Genomic DNA, 13,393 nt, shown 5'->3' on the forward strand with positions numbered 1-13,393 from the left:
ATCATTAACTACCTATCATTTGCGAGCCAATCGCCCCCAATAACTATCACGCTGGCCTAGCACGGAGGAGGCGAGGCAATGCATCTTGGTGCAGACCTAGTTTTCTAGCAAAGTGCTGGCTATTATTGTATAGTATCTTCTTGCTTTAGCGCCTCGCCAAAGTCGGATCGTGCGCCGGTGCGACATGGTCGTCCAGACCGGCCAACGGCTTACATTCAAGCGTTATTTTCGGGTATATCTGCTGCTCCTGGTTTCTGGCGAGCAAATGTTGGTCATTGCATGCGCCAGTGTGGCTGCTCAACAACGCTGAATCCCTCAATTCTGTTACAAATCGTCCGAAAGACATCCCCCCAGTCACACTGATGAGTCCTTTGACTCCTGTCGCGGGATCTCAAGCCTTTCCCAGAAACTGAGCCCGGCCCCGGGCCCGGCGGAGAACCGGGACCGGGACCGGCGGAGATCCCCGACTGTCCTGTGTCATGCACGGGGCACGGACTCAAATCCTCCGGCAATCCGACTGGAGCCTCCTCCTTCCACATGCAGACTTACCGGATAAGTCCTTTCCCGAATGGCAGACGTGCGAAGCTTGTTGAACTCAATAGTTTATCCAACAAGTTGGTCAGCAAGCGGAAGGTCGCCTACTCAGAGTTTTCGGGCATGAGCGTAATGTGTGTTGTATTCCGTACAGTACACTGTACTATACATTCAATGAACGGTGGGCCCTCATGACCCTAGCCCTGTATTGTATTGTATATACATTACAATACCCCTGGGTGTACACTCTAACAATCTCGCTACTCGGATCCTCTGTTGCCACGCAGGATCTCTCGGTCCGATGAGCAAGGCTCTGAGGTTCCGATCTTTCTACCCCGCTCCGAACAGGGACCCCCAGAAAGTCCGAATAGTTAGGCCATAGCGTCAGTGCGTCTGCGTAGGATCTGGCAATCCGTCTCGCTCTCTTCATCAGGGAAACGTTGGTTCCTTGACCAGGGGGAGGTTTGTTGTTGCCTAGATTCGCGATGCGACATGTTTGCGGTCTTGAATCCAGCTTCAGGTTGACTTGTGGGTTAATGTTACCCTCAATGGTTAACTAATCATGAAGAAAAGCAATCAGCGAGGGAGAAGAGCGTCAAAGGGGGCTATAAGACGGAAGATGAGCAGGAACAAATGAACGAATATGACCATTGACGAGGAACCCAACTCCACGGAGAAATCGGATAACTCGTCTGACAAGAAGAACTTGATGAGAGAAGTTCGGGGCCTGAGCCTAGCTGTGTGTTTCACCGGGATGAGACACAACACCAAGCTGACCTGGTCGGTATAAGTTGGGTTCATGAAGAGCGGGACGGCCGTCGTCACAGGCGGAATAATGGCCAGCATTATACATATAGTATGTACGCTCATCACTCAGGGGCTGGGCAGGCCAGAAAGCGATGAGTCTCACAAGTGACAAGAACCACCACGGAGATCGGGGAGTCGACCAGCAAGCCCATCAATGCTTTATTCTGCTCAACTTGGCTTACATGCCTGTCTACCGTCTGGAATAAGTATTCGCTGAACTCCCGAAACAGCCGCCCGAGCCCTATGTCCATTTTCTCTCCATGCCCGGCTCCGGGGAAGCAACAAAAGAACCATGCCATGTCCGTATGAGAGCAAAGTAAGTAAAAACAATACAACCCGGAAGACAGCGTGTATCTGTAGCAGTCTTTTTTCTCCCTCCCATCACTGACTGGAGCACCCTCCATGCCATGCCATGGTATCTCCCACGAGCCCTTGACCACTTCCCTACCCTTCGAACAAACGGAAAGTAAGCATCAACCCCTCAATCTGCCGCACGGCTATGTAACCCCCCATGAGGCAGACCGAGTCCCCTCTAGACATTCTGCTGTCCCCCGCCGCCGCCCCTGGCCCTCTTTCCACCCCGCGCGCTCTCCTGCCCACCATCATGCGGCCTCTTATTCCCTGCCCCGCCGGCACCACCACCACCGGGCGGGTGAAACTCCCCGGCGTTAGGATTCATCCCGGCGGCACCGCCTCCCCGGCTGAAACCGCCACGTCCGCGCTGTCCTTGACCCCCGCGACCCGGTCCGGCCTGGTAGATGCCTCTTCCCCCCCGGCCAGCGCTAGCACCGCCTCGTCCAGCCGGCACGGGGATACCTCGCGGCTGATTCTGTGTATGTTGGGGTTGTTGAGGCTGTTGTGCTTGAGGTTGCGGCTGCTGCTGTCCTGCTGAAGCAGAAGGCTGTGGTGGTCCCGTGGCGCTAACTGGCAGACTGCTGGTCGGGGGAGCGGGCGCACCGAAGGGGTTGCTCGGAGCTCCGAACGGGTTCGGGATCCCAGTGGCCGGCTTTGTCGGCTGGCGGAGCGCACTCTGAGCGGGAGGCGCTGCGGGTTTCGCTTCGTCTTTGCCAGGAGTAACTATCAAGGGACTTGTATTAGCATGGGAATGTGGAGACGGCTTGGATTGTGCGCTCGACGACAACATACCTGAAGGAGCAGCCTGGCCTGTAGGAGCGGGAGTAGGAGGAGTAGAGGCAACTGCGGGAGTGGCAGCTGCGGCAGCAGCATTCGCCTGCGCTGGCGCCGCGGGAGGGGCAGGAGGCTTCGCGTCCTTAGCGATGTTCCAGACCTCGACCACCGGCTTCTGGGGCGTCTCCTTGGCTGCCGTCTCGACGATAGCGATCTTAGCTTGGGCCGTCTTGTTCTGTCGGTCGAGCATGTTGATACGCAGCGCCGACTTCTTCTCGGTCAAGGCGGACGCCTGCTCCCTTGCGTTGGCAATCTTTTGTTCGTACTCGGCCTTCATCGTGGCCTCGGTCTCTTCCTTGACCTTCTTCGTTTCAGCCGCAACCATCCTCTTGACGTTGGCCTTCACGATGCTGGAGACGGTAGGGTTGGTGGCGACAAGCTCGCGGACCTGAATATCATTCATAGCGCTGAGATCGACGGCCGGAGTCTGTGGTGCCTCGGTATCGTTGGAGGGCTTGGCGGGAGTTGAAGGCACGCCGTTCTGAGGCGCTGCCGTCTGCTGTTCGGCCTTGATGATGGCCAGCTCCTGCTGCAGCTTGAGATCGAACTCTTGCTGCATCTTTACCCGATCCTCCTGGGCCTGCTTCTCCATAGCCTCTTTAGACTCTGCCAGCTTCTTATTAAGAGCGTTCTTCATCTTCTCGGATCGCTGCTTCACGATGCTGTCCGACTGCTCCTCGAGCTCCCTGGCCTTCTGCTCAAATTCCGCCGCCTTGGCTTCGGCGGCCGCGATTCTCTCCTCGAGAGCCTTCCGCTCGTCGTCCGAAAGACCAGCGGGAGGCTGAGGCGGTGCGGGAGCAGCATCTGCCATGACAACCTCACCAGCATTTACCGCTTCTGCAGCCTGTGCCAGAGCCTGGTCGCGCTCAGCAATGGCTGTTGCCAATTCCTCCTTCAGCTGGGCGATCTGACTCTCCGCTGCCGCCTTTTCGGATGAGACAGCCTCCAGCTCCTGTCTTACGCTCTCCAGCTGCTGCGTAAGAGAGACAACCTGGTCGAGATCCGCAGTCGCGGAAGGTGCCTCAGCCGCCGGGGGTGGAGTCGCGGCCTGTTGTTCAAGCAGCTGGTTCCTCCCGGTAAGCTCTGCCAACTCCAGCTTGGATGTTTCCAGCTCCTTCTCCAATCCGGACAGCCGCTCATTGACCGAGTCAAGGGTGCTCTGGAGAGCATTCTTCTCGGCAATAGCCTCGTCGCGCTGAGCCTTCACTGTCCTCCACCGTCCCTTGAAGTCCTCGGCCAGCTTCTCCTTGGTGGCCTTCCACTCATTGGTCTTCGTCTCCAGGGCTTCCTCGGCCTCCTTGACCTTCTGCTGGAGAGTCTGCTCAGACTCTTTGAGCGCGTCCCGTTCGCTCTCCAGACCCGAGATCGTGGTCCGAAGCTGCTCGGCTTCTTGGGGATCAACCTGGCCGTACTTACTAAGGATCGACTCGATTCTCTTCTGTAGGCCTTCCCGAGCCTCCTGCAGCTGCTTAATCTCCTGCTCCTTGAAGCCCTTGTCAAGCTCGAGCTCCGAGATGCGAGCCTCTAGAGGCTGGATCTTGCCCTCCAGCTCCGCAATCTTCCGAGACTTCTCTTCAAGCTGTGCCTGAGCACGCTGGTTCTCATTCCGCAGCGTAACGTTGCTCTCACGAATGAGGTTGAGCTCGTTGAGCTTGTCCATGAGCTCCTTGTGGGTAAGGGAGCTGCGCGAGCTGTCGGCATGTGCCCTGCGCTCCTGGTCGAGTTTGAGACGTGCCTCGTCCAGTTGAGATTGCGAGTACTCGAGTTGCTGTTGGAGCCGCTTCGCTTCCTGGAGCTTGATGTCATACTGCACCTCAAGAATTTCCTTCTCCCGGCGCAGGTAGTTGTTGAGCTCACGTAGGCCCTCAGTCGCAGTGTCCGCAACGGTCGGCGACGGGCCCTCATCACCCGTTTGCGCCCGGTGCTGCTGCAGGGCTGCGATCTGACCGGTGACGCTGTCAAGTTGCTGGTGCAGGAGTTTATTTTGTGCCGCAGCGTCTTCACGCCTTGCCTTGATCTCCGAGATCTCCTGCTCGAGCTGCTGCCTGCGCTCCTCCCAGGACTGTTCACTCTGAGCCAGAGCAAGTCTGGCGGATTCTGCTTCGGCCCGCCACGCGGCCGACTGCGTCTTAAGTTCGTTGTGCTCAGAGCGAAGCTGCTGCAGGAGCTTGGCTGCTTCCGCGTGCCTGACAAGTTCCTGCTCGTAGTCCTGCTGAGCCTTGGTGGCGATTTCTGCCTGCGCGCGCAGGTCCTGCTGATGGAACCGAGCCGTTTCCTTGTAGCGCTCTTCCTCATCCTTCAGGCGAGCAATCTCACTCTGAAGCATGCGCTCCTTCTCATCAAACTTCCTCGCGAAGTCGCTCTGAGAATCCCGCAGCATGTTAAGCTCGTGATTCGAAGCTGAAAGCTCCGCCGTGAGGGCTTCGACGCGTTGTTGAAGCTCGTTGACAGAGCCAGTCTTGGCTTCGAGAGCCGCGTCCATCTCTTCGCGGTACTGGTTGTGGGACTCGTTCAGGCTTGAAAGTTCCTCCTCCAAGTCTTTGCTGAGCTGTTTGAACTGCTCAGCCTGCTGCTTCGCGTTCTCCAGCTGGACATTGGCCAGGTCAAGGCTGTTTTTGAGCTCCTGAACTTCGTTCTCCAGCTCTTCTACCCGAGCTCGAGACTCGTCATCGCTCCGCTGCTCACTGAAGGCGCCGGGTCTCGGCGTTGGAATGGGCCGGAGACGCTCGGCGCGCTCCTGTGAGTTCCGAAGTTCGATCTCCAACTCACCCACGCGGGCCTGCAGATGGTCGCGCGTCGTCTTGACCTGCACATTTTCTTCCTTGATCTGGCCAAGCATGGAAGTGAGTTCGTCGATGCGCTTCTGGAACTGCTGCGCATCGAACTCTTTGCGCAGTTGAAGCTTCTTGCTCTCTTCCATCTCCTCGGAGAGCTTGCGTTTGGTCGACGCGAGTTCGCTGTCCAAGGAATCGACTTGGGCCTGCAACCTGCGCTTGGTTTCCGATTCCGAGAGCTCACGTTCGTTGAGCAGAGATTGTTGGCTCGAGAGCAGGCCGTTGAGCCGAGTCTTCTCCTGTGCAAGACTCTCATTATCCTGGCTGAGGCGCTCTTGGATCGTCTTCCACAACGTCTTCTCCGCGCGGAGGTTAGCATTCTCACTCCTGAGGCTCTCGACCAAACCGCGAGCCTCGACGAGGTCCTCCGCGACCTGTTGGGTCCGCATGTCTTGCTTGGCTGCAGACTCAGACAGGGACTGGTTTCTCTTCTGCAGCTCGAGCTTCTCGCTCTGAAGAGCCTTGAAGTTCGACTCGAGCATGTGGTAGCGCTCCGTCGCAAGGGTGAGCTGACTGGAAAGGCGCGATACCTCGCTCTGAAGAGAGCCCTTCTCAGACGACAGTTTCCCGATCTGGTCCTTCATGGCGTTCCTGTCTGCGGCTTGGTCGTTCCGGTAGGAATCGAACTGTGCTTGCAGTTCTCTCAGCGCTGCAGTAAGGTTGGCTTCGTCGACTTGCGGGCCCTGCTCGATGCTAGCGAGCACTTCGCGCTGCCCACCTTCCCGAGGAAGGCCGAGAGCTTGCTGAATCTCGGCAGGTGTCACCTTTTGTTGGAGCATACGGCGGAACATGTCGCGCTCCGTCATGTAGCTCTTCATGCGGACGGTAATAGATTGAACCTCGTCCTGCAACGCCGATACCGTACCCCGGAGTTGCTGGACTTCTTCGTGGTCCTCGGCGGCTTGTTGCTTGGCAGCCAAAGCTTCTTCATTCTCCATCTTAGTAGCGAGCTCCCGGGTAAGCTTCAGAAGCTCTTCGTTCTTTTGCTGCAACTCGAAGATGTTCTTGAACGCGGTGAATCTTTCGGTGATGAATCTATGGGTGTCCGACATGTCGTCCAAGGCGTTCTCGGCGACCTCGCCGCGCTGAAGGCGCTCGAACTGTTCCACCTCCTCATCGGTAAGATGATCCATGCCCTTCTCTTGGGCATGAATGTTGAAGATGAGGACGTGTATCTGCGTGCTGAGATCGCGCAACTGAGTCTGCAGGACCCTGATTTCAGCCTGAGCGGCGGCGGCAGCACCCTCAGCCTTGCGGAGAGCCTTGACGGCTGAATCTCGCTGCTCGTAAGACTGCTGCGCAAGTTCTGACATCTGGATGTTTTCGTTCGTGAGGCGCTCGTTCTCGGCTTGGTACTCCTCAAGCTCAGGTAGCTTGGCCTCCAACATGGTCACGGCATCGTCCAGATCTTCTTGCAGCTTCTGATTCCGGCGCTGTTCCCCAGTGAGCTGCGCCTTGACCTTGAGGAGCTCCTCAAGGGTTTCCGTGGCGCGCTGCGTCGCCTTTCCGCGTATCGATGCAGGGGTGCCGAATGGAGAGCCTGGCCGGCCCAGGAAGGAGCCGTTAGCCCGCGGAGTCTGTGGTCCCGAGCCGGGCCCGCCATCGTGGGAGTCAACGAGGGCCCTCAGCCGGTCCACATCGGCCTGCAGTTCCTGAGCCTGCTGTTCAGTCCGAGCGTGCTCCTCCTTCTCTTTCTCCAACTCGCGCCGCACTCGCCGAACCTCTTCAGCAGCATCGTCTTTTACTTGCTCGAGCCGAAGCTCAACCTCCCTGAGGCGGTTGCGATGAGTTTGGGACTGCTCATCCTTCAGCTGAACTAGGCGTTTTGACGACTCCAACTCTTGCCTGAAGCTCTCTTCAGCGCGGGCGGCAGATTCTTGCAGCTGTTGCACCTTGGTAAGCGACTCCTCCGCCTTGGACTGGGCCTCCTCCAATCTCTTTCGAAGTTGCTGCTCGGTCCGCGTAAGCGACTCGATGTTCGACAAGGCATCCTCGTTCTGGCGTTGCAGCTCGGCAATTTTGGCGCCCTTCTCTTTCCGAATCTTGAGGTTCTCGGCCGTCTTTGTCTTTAATTCGGCGTCGTACCAGTCGTTGTTCTTCTTCGCGAGGTCGAGCTCCTGCTTGAGCGCCTCCTCGCGATACTTTGCCGAATTCGCCGCTGTCTGCGCCGTCTGGACTGACTGATTCAGGGCGGTGATCTCCTGATTGAGCTTCAGAATTTTCTGGTGTTGTTTCTGGAGTTCTTCGGAGAGGCTGGCATTTGCGGTCGTCTTGGAGTCGACGATCGCCAGGGTCTCACGGTTGGAAGTCTCGAGGGAGGTAATTCGCGCGCGAAGTGTCTCAATCTCCGAAACCGATGTCGTCTTTGAGGACTTGAGAGTTTGGAGCTCGTTTTCGAGAGAGCGGCGGGCAGTTTCTAGATAAAGGAAAAAAGCAAGAAGTTAGGTGACCAGATTCGGGCGTCGAGAAAGTCGGAGAGGTGGCGCCTTACCCTCGGTTTGCAACTTCTGCCGCAATTCGTCCACCTCCTTGAGCGCCTTATCTGCGGTTGCCTTGAACTGTTCGCATCGCGATTCTGCGCCTCTGAACGCGCCCTCAAGTTCAACGCCAAGTTGAAACTTCTCTTGTTCAAGGTCACGCAGTTTCGTAACAATTGCCGCCAGCACAGACGTCACGATGTCGACGGTCGGCGCAGTGACAATTGTGTTCAGGTCGGCCTCTGGCACGCCGGCATGCGCGGACAGGTAGCCCAGGTCCACCTCCACCGCCGCCATTGTGTTTCGCGATCCGAATATTTCAGCGCATCAGCGAGTCAAGGTTGACGACCGATCGCGTGATGGCAAACGGGTTTGTAGTGTAAAGAAGGCGACGAAATCGGTGCGGGTTTCGCCAACGAAGCCACAACCGTTCTGGCAGACCTTTCGCTTACTGTGAAGTTAAAAGGAAGGAACTGACCTGGAGCTGGAAGCTTCACGTTGAGAACTGTTTTCGGCAAGGCAGCTGCAAGCTTGGCGGCCAATCAACAGTCAACACAGCAGCCAATTTATGTGGGTCTTCACTGGTCGCGTTGGGTGACACAAAGCCACGGGCGCTAAAGGTTAGGTTAGTCTGGCATAGTCACGTGAATGGGTGGGGCACCAAATCATCACGTGGCTGCCAGGCATGTGTCAAGTTCAACTCGAAAATTTGTATTGTATTATACACAGTAATTTGTTGTAGGCCTCAGGCTCTCTGAAGTTTTGAACGAAGCCGCTCAAATGAGTCGACAATTGTGGCTACGGTTTCTTGGTGAGGATGACGGGTGAGCATTATTAGCTCCGCAGATATACGTTTAAATTTCAATTAGGTACACGATAAGTGATCTGCGTCTCTGGTACGAGATCGGAACTAAAGGTCCCTGTGATGAAGCTTCAACGCGGTAACAGTGACAGTACGGAAGTTACACACTAATAACGCCTAACCCCCTGTGCAATCACAGATTGTATTGTACACTCCATCCTTGCACCCAACGCACCTCCTCCTCAGTATCTCTCTACCCGGGTCACCTTTGCGACGGCACGCCAGGCCCGCTGGCGTCCATCTCGTGATACCCCGGCACCGGTCCCGCTTGCCATGATGCCTGCGGGTGCGGCTGCCCATACATAGCAGGCCCACCGACGGGCGGCGTGCCCGGATGATGATAGACTTGTTGGTGGGCTTGCATCTGCTGGGGTTGAGGAGAAGGAACGGGAGACGGATACACGGGAGGCGACTGCGGCGACGGATAGCTGTACTGCCCGGCCAGTTCCGGCCGATTCGGGTCCGGATGCTGGAACTGCGACCCCTGCCCCTGCAGCTCGGACATGTTCGGCGGCGGTGGAGGATACATGGCGCCTTGCCCTTGGAGTTCGGGCCGGTTGGGCGACGGGGAGCCCTGGCCGTAGAGTTCGGATGCGTTTGGCGACGGCGGAGGCGGGGCTGCTGCGGATTGGCCGAGCAGCTCAGGCCGGTTAGGCATGGGAGGATACAATGTTGACTGGCCGCTCAGCTCGGCTTGGTTCGGTGGCGACTTGGCGCTGCTGGTGTTGTCCGAGACGGGCGAAACTGTATCGCCGCGCGCAGGGACAGCGCCGACCTTGAGCGTGCTCGGAGACGGGCTCGGTGGTGGTGGCGAGGCGGCGGCCGAGTCGCTGGGCAGTTCCGCCTTGCCGCCGAAGCCAACAGGGCCGCCCGGCGGTCGGTTCGCCGGATTCGCCGTGTCCGGAACCGGCAAAGCACCCGACTTGCCCTTCCTCACACGCTTCATGACGAAGAAGATGAGGGCTCCCAGCAAGGCGAGGCCACCGATGCCACCAACAACACCGCCAACAATGGCGCCGGTGCTGGGGCCGCTTGAACCCGAGGTGCTGTTGCCTTCCGCCGAGCCTGCAGACCCGTCGCCGTTGGAGCCTCCGTTCCCGCTTCCGCTTCCGCTACCGCTTCCACTCCCAGTCCCAGTCCCGCTGCCGCCCGTCTGATTAGGGCCAGCTGGGGCGCGGCTCGCAGGGTACGACTGCTCCACCGAGTTCGTCACACCGGCGGCAGTCACTTTCGCCGCTGCCGCGTCGCAGTACATGTTGTAGACCTGGCCGGGGTTCAGTCAGTCCGTGGGCAAGACAAAATCCCCCCATCAGCGCATCGAGCAGAGGAAACTCACGGCAACGGCAGACGACACATCTTCGCTGGCAGTTGCGTCACAGCTGTACTTGACGGACGAAGTAATGCTCTTCAGCATCTCATTCGTCATGCTGGTGTCTTTGAGGCACACGCAGGAGGCCAGAGCCTGCGGCCCCTCGGCGCACAAGCGGTACGTTTGCTGCAGCCGAGCGGTAAAGGTAAGCCGGGCTCCAAGTCTATTGACACACCGCACATAATAAGTAAAGGGGCGGGCGGGCGGAGATACTGACTGATTGAATGGCATAGCTCAGTCCCGATGCCGCGCACGGAGCAAGCGAACTGAACTGCGGCAGATCCGTGATGTAGTACGTCACTGGTCCCCCATCAGCCAACTATCCTACATGTAGACAGCCCAGGTGGAGAGGTTGGGCCCCTTACTGTCTCCCGGAGGGTTTGTGGGCACGGGGAAACTCGTCGTGCCATTGTTCATGAGGCAGTAGGCGGCGAACATGGCTTGTGCCGACGAGATGTCCACTGTGTGCCCGGAGCAAGACTGCTTTGCCTCGCTGTTGATCAACTGGCTGATCACGAGCGAGTTCTGGTTCTTGAAGCAAGCACAGCTCGCGAGGCCGGGAGCATCCGTCGGGCAAGAGTCCCAGGTCTGATGTCGCAGTCAGCGGGCTGATTGAGAGTTGAGGAGCACTACTACTTAGTTAAGTAGTAGCACCGACCGGGCTGTGCTTACCACCGTCCTGTTCGTTTTATTGTCAGTAAGAGAGATTCTAACCGGTCTTGTAGTCTCGAAGGAGCCCGAAGCATCAGCAACTTACCCAACCGCATGACGGAGCGCACTCTGGGCACATGGTGCGAGGTAGCCAAACTCGGGGATATCTGTGATGTAGTCGGTGACAGCAGTCGGGGACTGGAAGGTGACTGTTGCATCAGGGTTGCAATAGGCGCTGAGGACCTGGCAGAGAAGAGTCAACACGGTCGGCAAGCCTGGTACGATCGAGACAAATCTCTCACAGTCTGTGCGGAAGCCTGGTCGTCGCTCGCCGTCGATCCGCACGAGTAGCTGATGGACACGGAGACCTTGGACTTGATCGAGGCAAGGTTGTTGTTCTTGGTGCAGACGCAAGACTGGAGTGCCGTGGCGTCTTCGGGGCATGCCGAGTATGTCTGTGTCTGGACGCCATACTTCAGGGCGGACTGCGCACAGGGTGCCTTGAGCATAGTAGATCAGTTAGCCTTCACGTGGGCTCGAATCGGGCTTCAAGCGCGGAGCTATGCATACAAGAGCGCTGTACAGAGGGAGGTCCGTCACATAGGCGATCGAGGCTGCCCTCGCCGAGGCGACTGCCAGAGTGAGGATGGCCGTCAGGAGCATCTGGGCCATATTGGCATGCAAAAGGGTAAAAGAACGGAAAGCACACAGATGTGTACTACTAGCTGGGCTTAAAGCAGCGCAAGAAGACCAAACGAGAGGATGGCACTGGGACACCGCGTCGTCCTCGAGGGTGCCCTGGGTTTCACACGATCTGGGAGCAGCAGGAATCGGGGAGAGAGGGAAAATTCGAGGGCAATGGTATTGGAGGTGGACTGTCACATGGGGGAGGGGGACCGGCGCGCGTCCTCCAGCCCAGACCAGACAGGCTGAGAGCACGCTCACCCAATTTCATAGGGCCCATCTCATTCTCAACCCTTCCCCGTCGGGACAAGCGTCACGGACAGCTACCACAGCACGGAGGAGGTAAAAGATCGCAGAGCATGCAGGTTCCTTGGCGTCGTAAAACCCCTGAGAAAACGGTTCGACGATCCCTGTCAGCTGAAAGTCACCCGCGTGACGATCCACAGCAATCCAAAGCCAAGATCAAGAAGGCTGTCTCAGGAAGAGGTTGTCCAATGGACTGAAGGAGTGAGCTACAGCTCGGCCAATGAGGTGTAAGTGGGAAGCGACAGACCTGCACTAGCTGGGCATGCATCGCGATGCCATGGGCTTAAAGTTCTGGACTGAGTTCGTGACCCAGAGATGCCAAGAGCGCAGGGAGCAGGGAACATGACATGCGATCTGATGGGAGTTGAAGGCAAAACCGAAGCCATCGCAGTTGGTTAGTCTTTGTTTTAATATATCACAGCGCGCTTGCTCCCATCGCGGTGTTTCCGTCTCGTTTCGATGTTGAAGTGCCACCTCAATCAAGGATTCGTGGTTGTGCTGGGGACGGCGCAACCTGCCGCCGTTCTTACGGCTGAGGTGCCTTGTCTGGGAGTCAGGGACAGTGCGAGGACCAATGTTTCCATCCAGGGCTATGATCACGACCACAGGAATTGGAAGCACCGTAAACGTGGTCTGAGCCAGATAGTTAAAGATATCGGATATTCATTCTCATCTGCCAGCCGTCAGCCGCAAGTCCGAAATCTCGAAGACGATCCCGCACGAGGTAGTAGCCACCGAAACAACCACAACCGTCAGTCATACACCTCGTCCTGAGGAGAAAGAACGAGTAACAGCAACAAACAAACAAGCAAGTAACTCCGCCCTCAAGACGATGCTGTAGCTGATTCCGCGGTCCCGCCGGCCCTCTGCTGTGCCCGAATCTGCGCCGTGAACAAGCCGACATCCAACGGCAGCCTCTCGCCCATCCAGATCGCCCGCTGGGTGTGGTTCCTCAGCTCCCTCTCGGCATGCGGTACGTCCTGTTCGGTGGTGTTGGGATGAACCAAGACCGAGAGCGGCCCGCGCCAGATGGCAAGCCAGGGAATGAAAGCACCGAACTGGGCCGGCGTCAACAGGTTCACCTCGAACATGGCGACCGGGTGGGGGCCGATCGGCCGGTCCCAGAAGGTGTAGATGCGCAGTTCGGGGAACTCGCGCCGGACGCGCTCCCACAGCTCGCGCGCATATTGGGATTGCTCGGCGTTGTTCTGGAAGTAGTAGATGTGCACGTCGCTGTGTTAGATCCCGGGTCAGCCTGATCGGATGATGAGCGGCACGGAGGGACAGCGCTGCGGGATGGGGGAGCAGCAGCCACGGCGCTTACAATCCGCCACGCCTGCCGTTGTCGAGAGGATCAATAAACTTCTCGTATGCGCTGCTGAGAGCGCCAGTTTGTGGGTTCCGGAAGCTCTTGCCATCGTCGGCCCGCTCCTCAGGAAGCGGCGGGGCGTTTTCGTAACCGGCCAGCGGCGAAGGGTAGGTAAAGTCCCAGGAGTCCGGCATTGTGAGCGGATTCTAGTGAAACTTAAAAGCCGGTTTGCACTTGTGGAACGGCTGCAACAGTTACGATGTTGACTGAAGAAGCATCTGGTGCTGTTAGTGAGTTACTCGTGCACAGTAGATCCGATCGAAAGCTCAACAAGTTGAAGCAGGCACCAGTTGGTAAGCCATCTCCACGGCT

At 57.6% G+C, this 13,393-nt stretch overlaps 3 protein-coding genes across 3 annotated transcripts; all 3 read right to left on the reverse strand.

Annotated features, from left to right (window-relative positions):
• Positions 1-1,873: 1,873 nt before the first annotated feature.
• Positions 1,874-8,137, reverse strand: B0T15DRAFT_401670 (uncharacterized protein; the record flags this gene model as incomplete). Its single annotated transcript, XM_062865124.1, has 3 exons — positions 1,874-4,873; positions 4,958-7,750; positions 7,889-8,137. 3 exons carry the CDS (start codon positions 8,135-8,137, stop codon positions 1,874-1,876), a joined length of 6,042 nt encoding a protein of 2,013 aa, XP_062719151.1.
• Positions 8,138-8,786: 649 nt separating this feature from the next.
• Positions 8,787-11,656, reverse strand: B0T15DRAFT_272618 (uncharacterized protein). The gene is made up of 8 exons (XM_062863482.1): positions 11,293-11,656; positions 11,025-11,222; positions 10,829-10,965; positions 10,744-10,750; positions 10,437-10,659; positions 10,289-10,371; positions 10,039-10,197; positions 8,787-9,966 (listed from the first exon to the last, which is right to left on the reverse strand). The coding sequence occupies exons 1-8, from the start codon at positions 11,392-11,394 to the stop codon at positions 8,905-8,907; spliced, it is 1,971 nt and encodes a 656-aa protein (XP_062719152.1). The 5' UTR covers positions 11,395-11,656; the 3' UTR covers positions 8,787-8,904.
• An 880-nt stretch (positions 11,657-12,536) lies between these two features.
• On the reverse strand, positions 12,537-13,215 carry B0T15DRAFT_495932 (DOPA-like domain-containing protein; the record flags this gene model as incomplete). The annotated part of the gene is made up of 2 exons (XM_062867133.1): positions 12,537-12,945; positions 13,037-13,215. The coding sequence occupies 2 exons, from the start codon at positions 13,213-13,215 to the stop codon at positions 12,537-12,539; spliced, it is 588 nt and encodes a 195-aa protein (XP_062719153.1).
• Between the last annotated feature and the right edge of the window lie 178 nt (positions 13,216-13,393).

Source organism: Chaetomium strumarium (genome assembly GCF_033439665.1).
Source record: "Chaetomium strumarium strain CBS 333.67 chromosome Unknown B0T15scaffold_6, whole genome shotgun sequence".
Taxonomy (NCBI): Eukaryota; Fungi; Ascomycota; class Sordariomycetes; order Sordariales; family Chaetomiaceae; genus Chaetomium; species Chaetomium strumarium.

Excerpts from the sequence above, each read along its gene's own strand:
- B0T15DRAFT_272618 (XM_062863482.1), bottom strand. The coding sequence starts at position 11,394 with ATGGCCCAGATGCTCCTGACGGCCATCCTCACTCTGGCAGTCGCCTCG. Across the intron at positions 10,966-11,024 it reads ACCAGGCTTCCGCACAGACT|GTCCTCAGCGCCTATTGCAA; the intron begins GTGAGAGATTTG and ends CTTCTCTGCCAG. Across the intron at positions 10,198-10,288 it reads TGAGCTATGCCATTCAATCA|CAAACGTACCGCTTGTGCGC; the intron begins GTCAGTATCTCC and ends GCTCGGCTGCAG.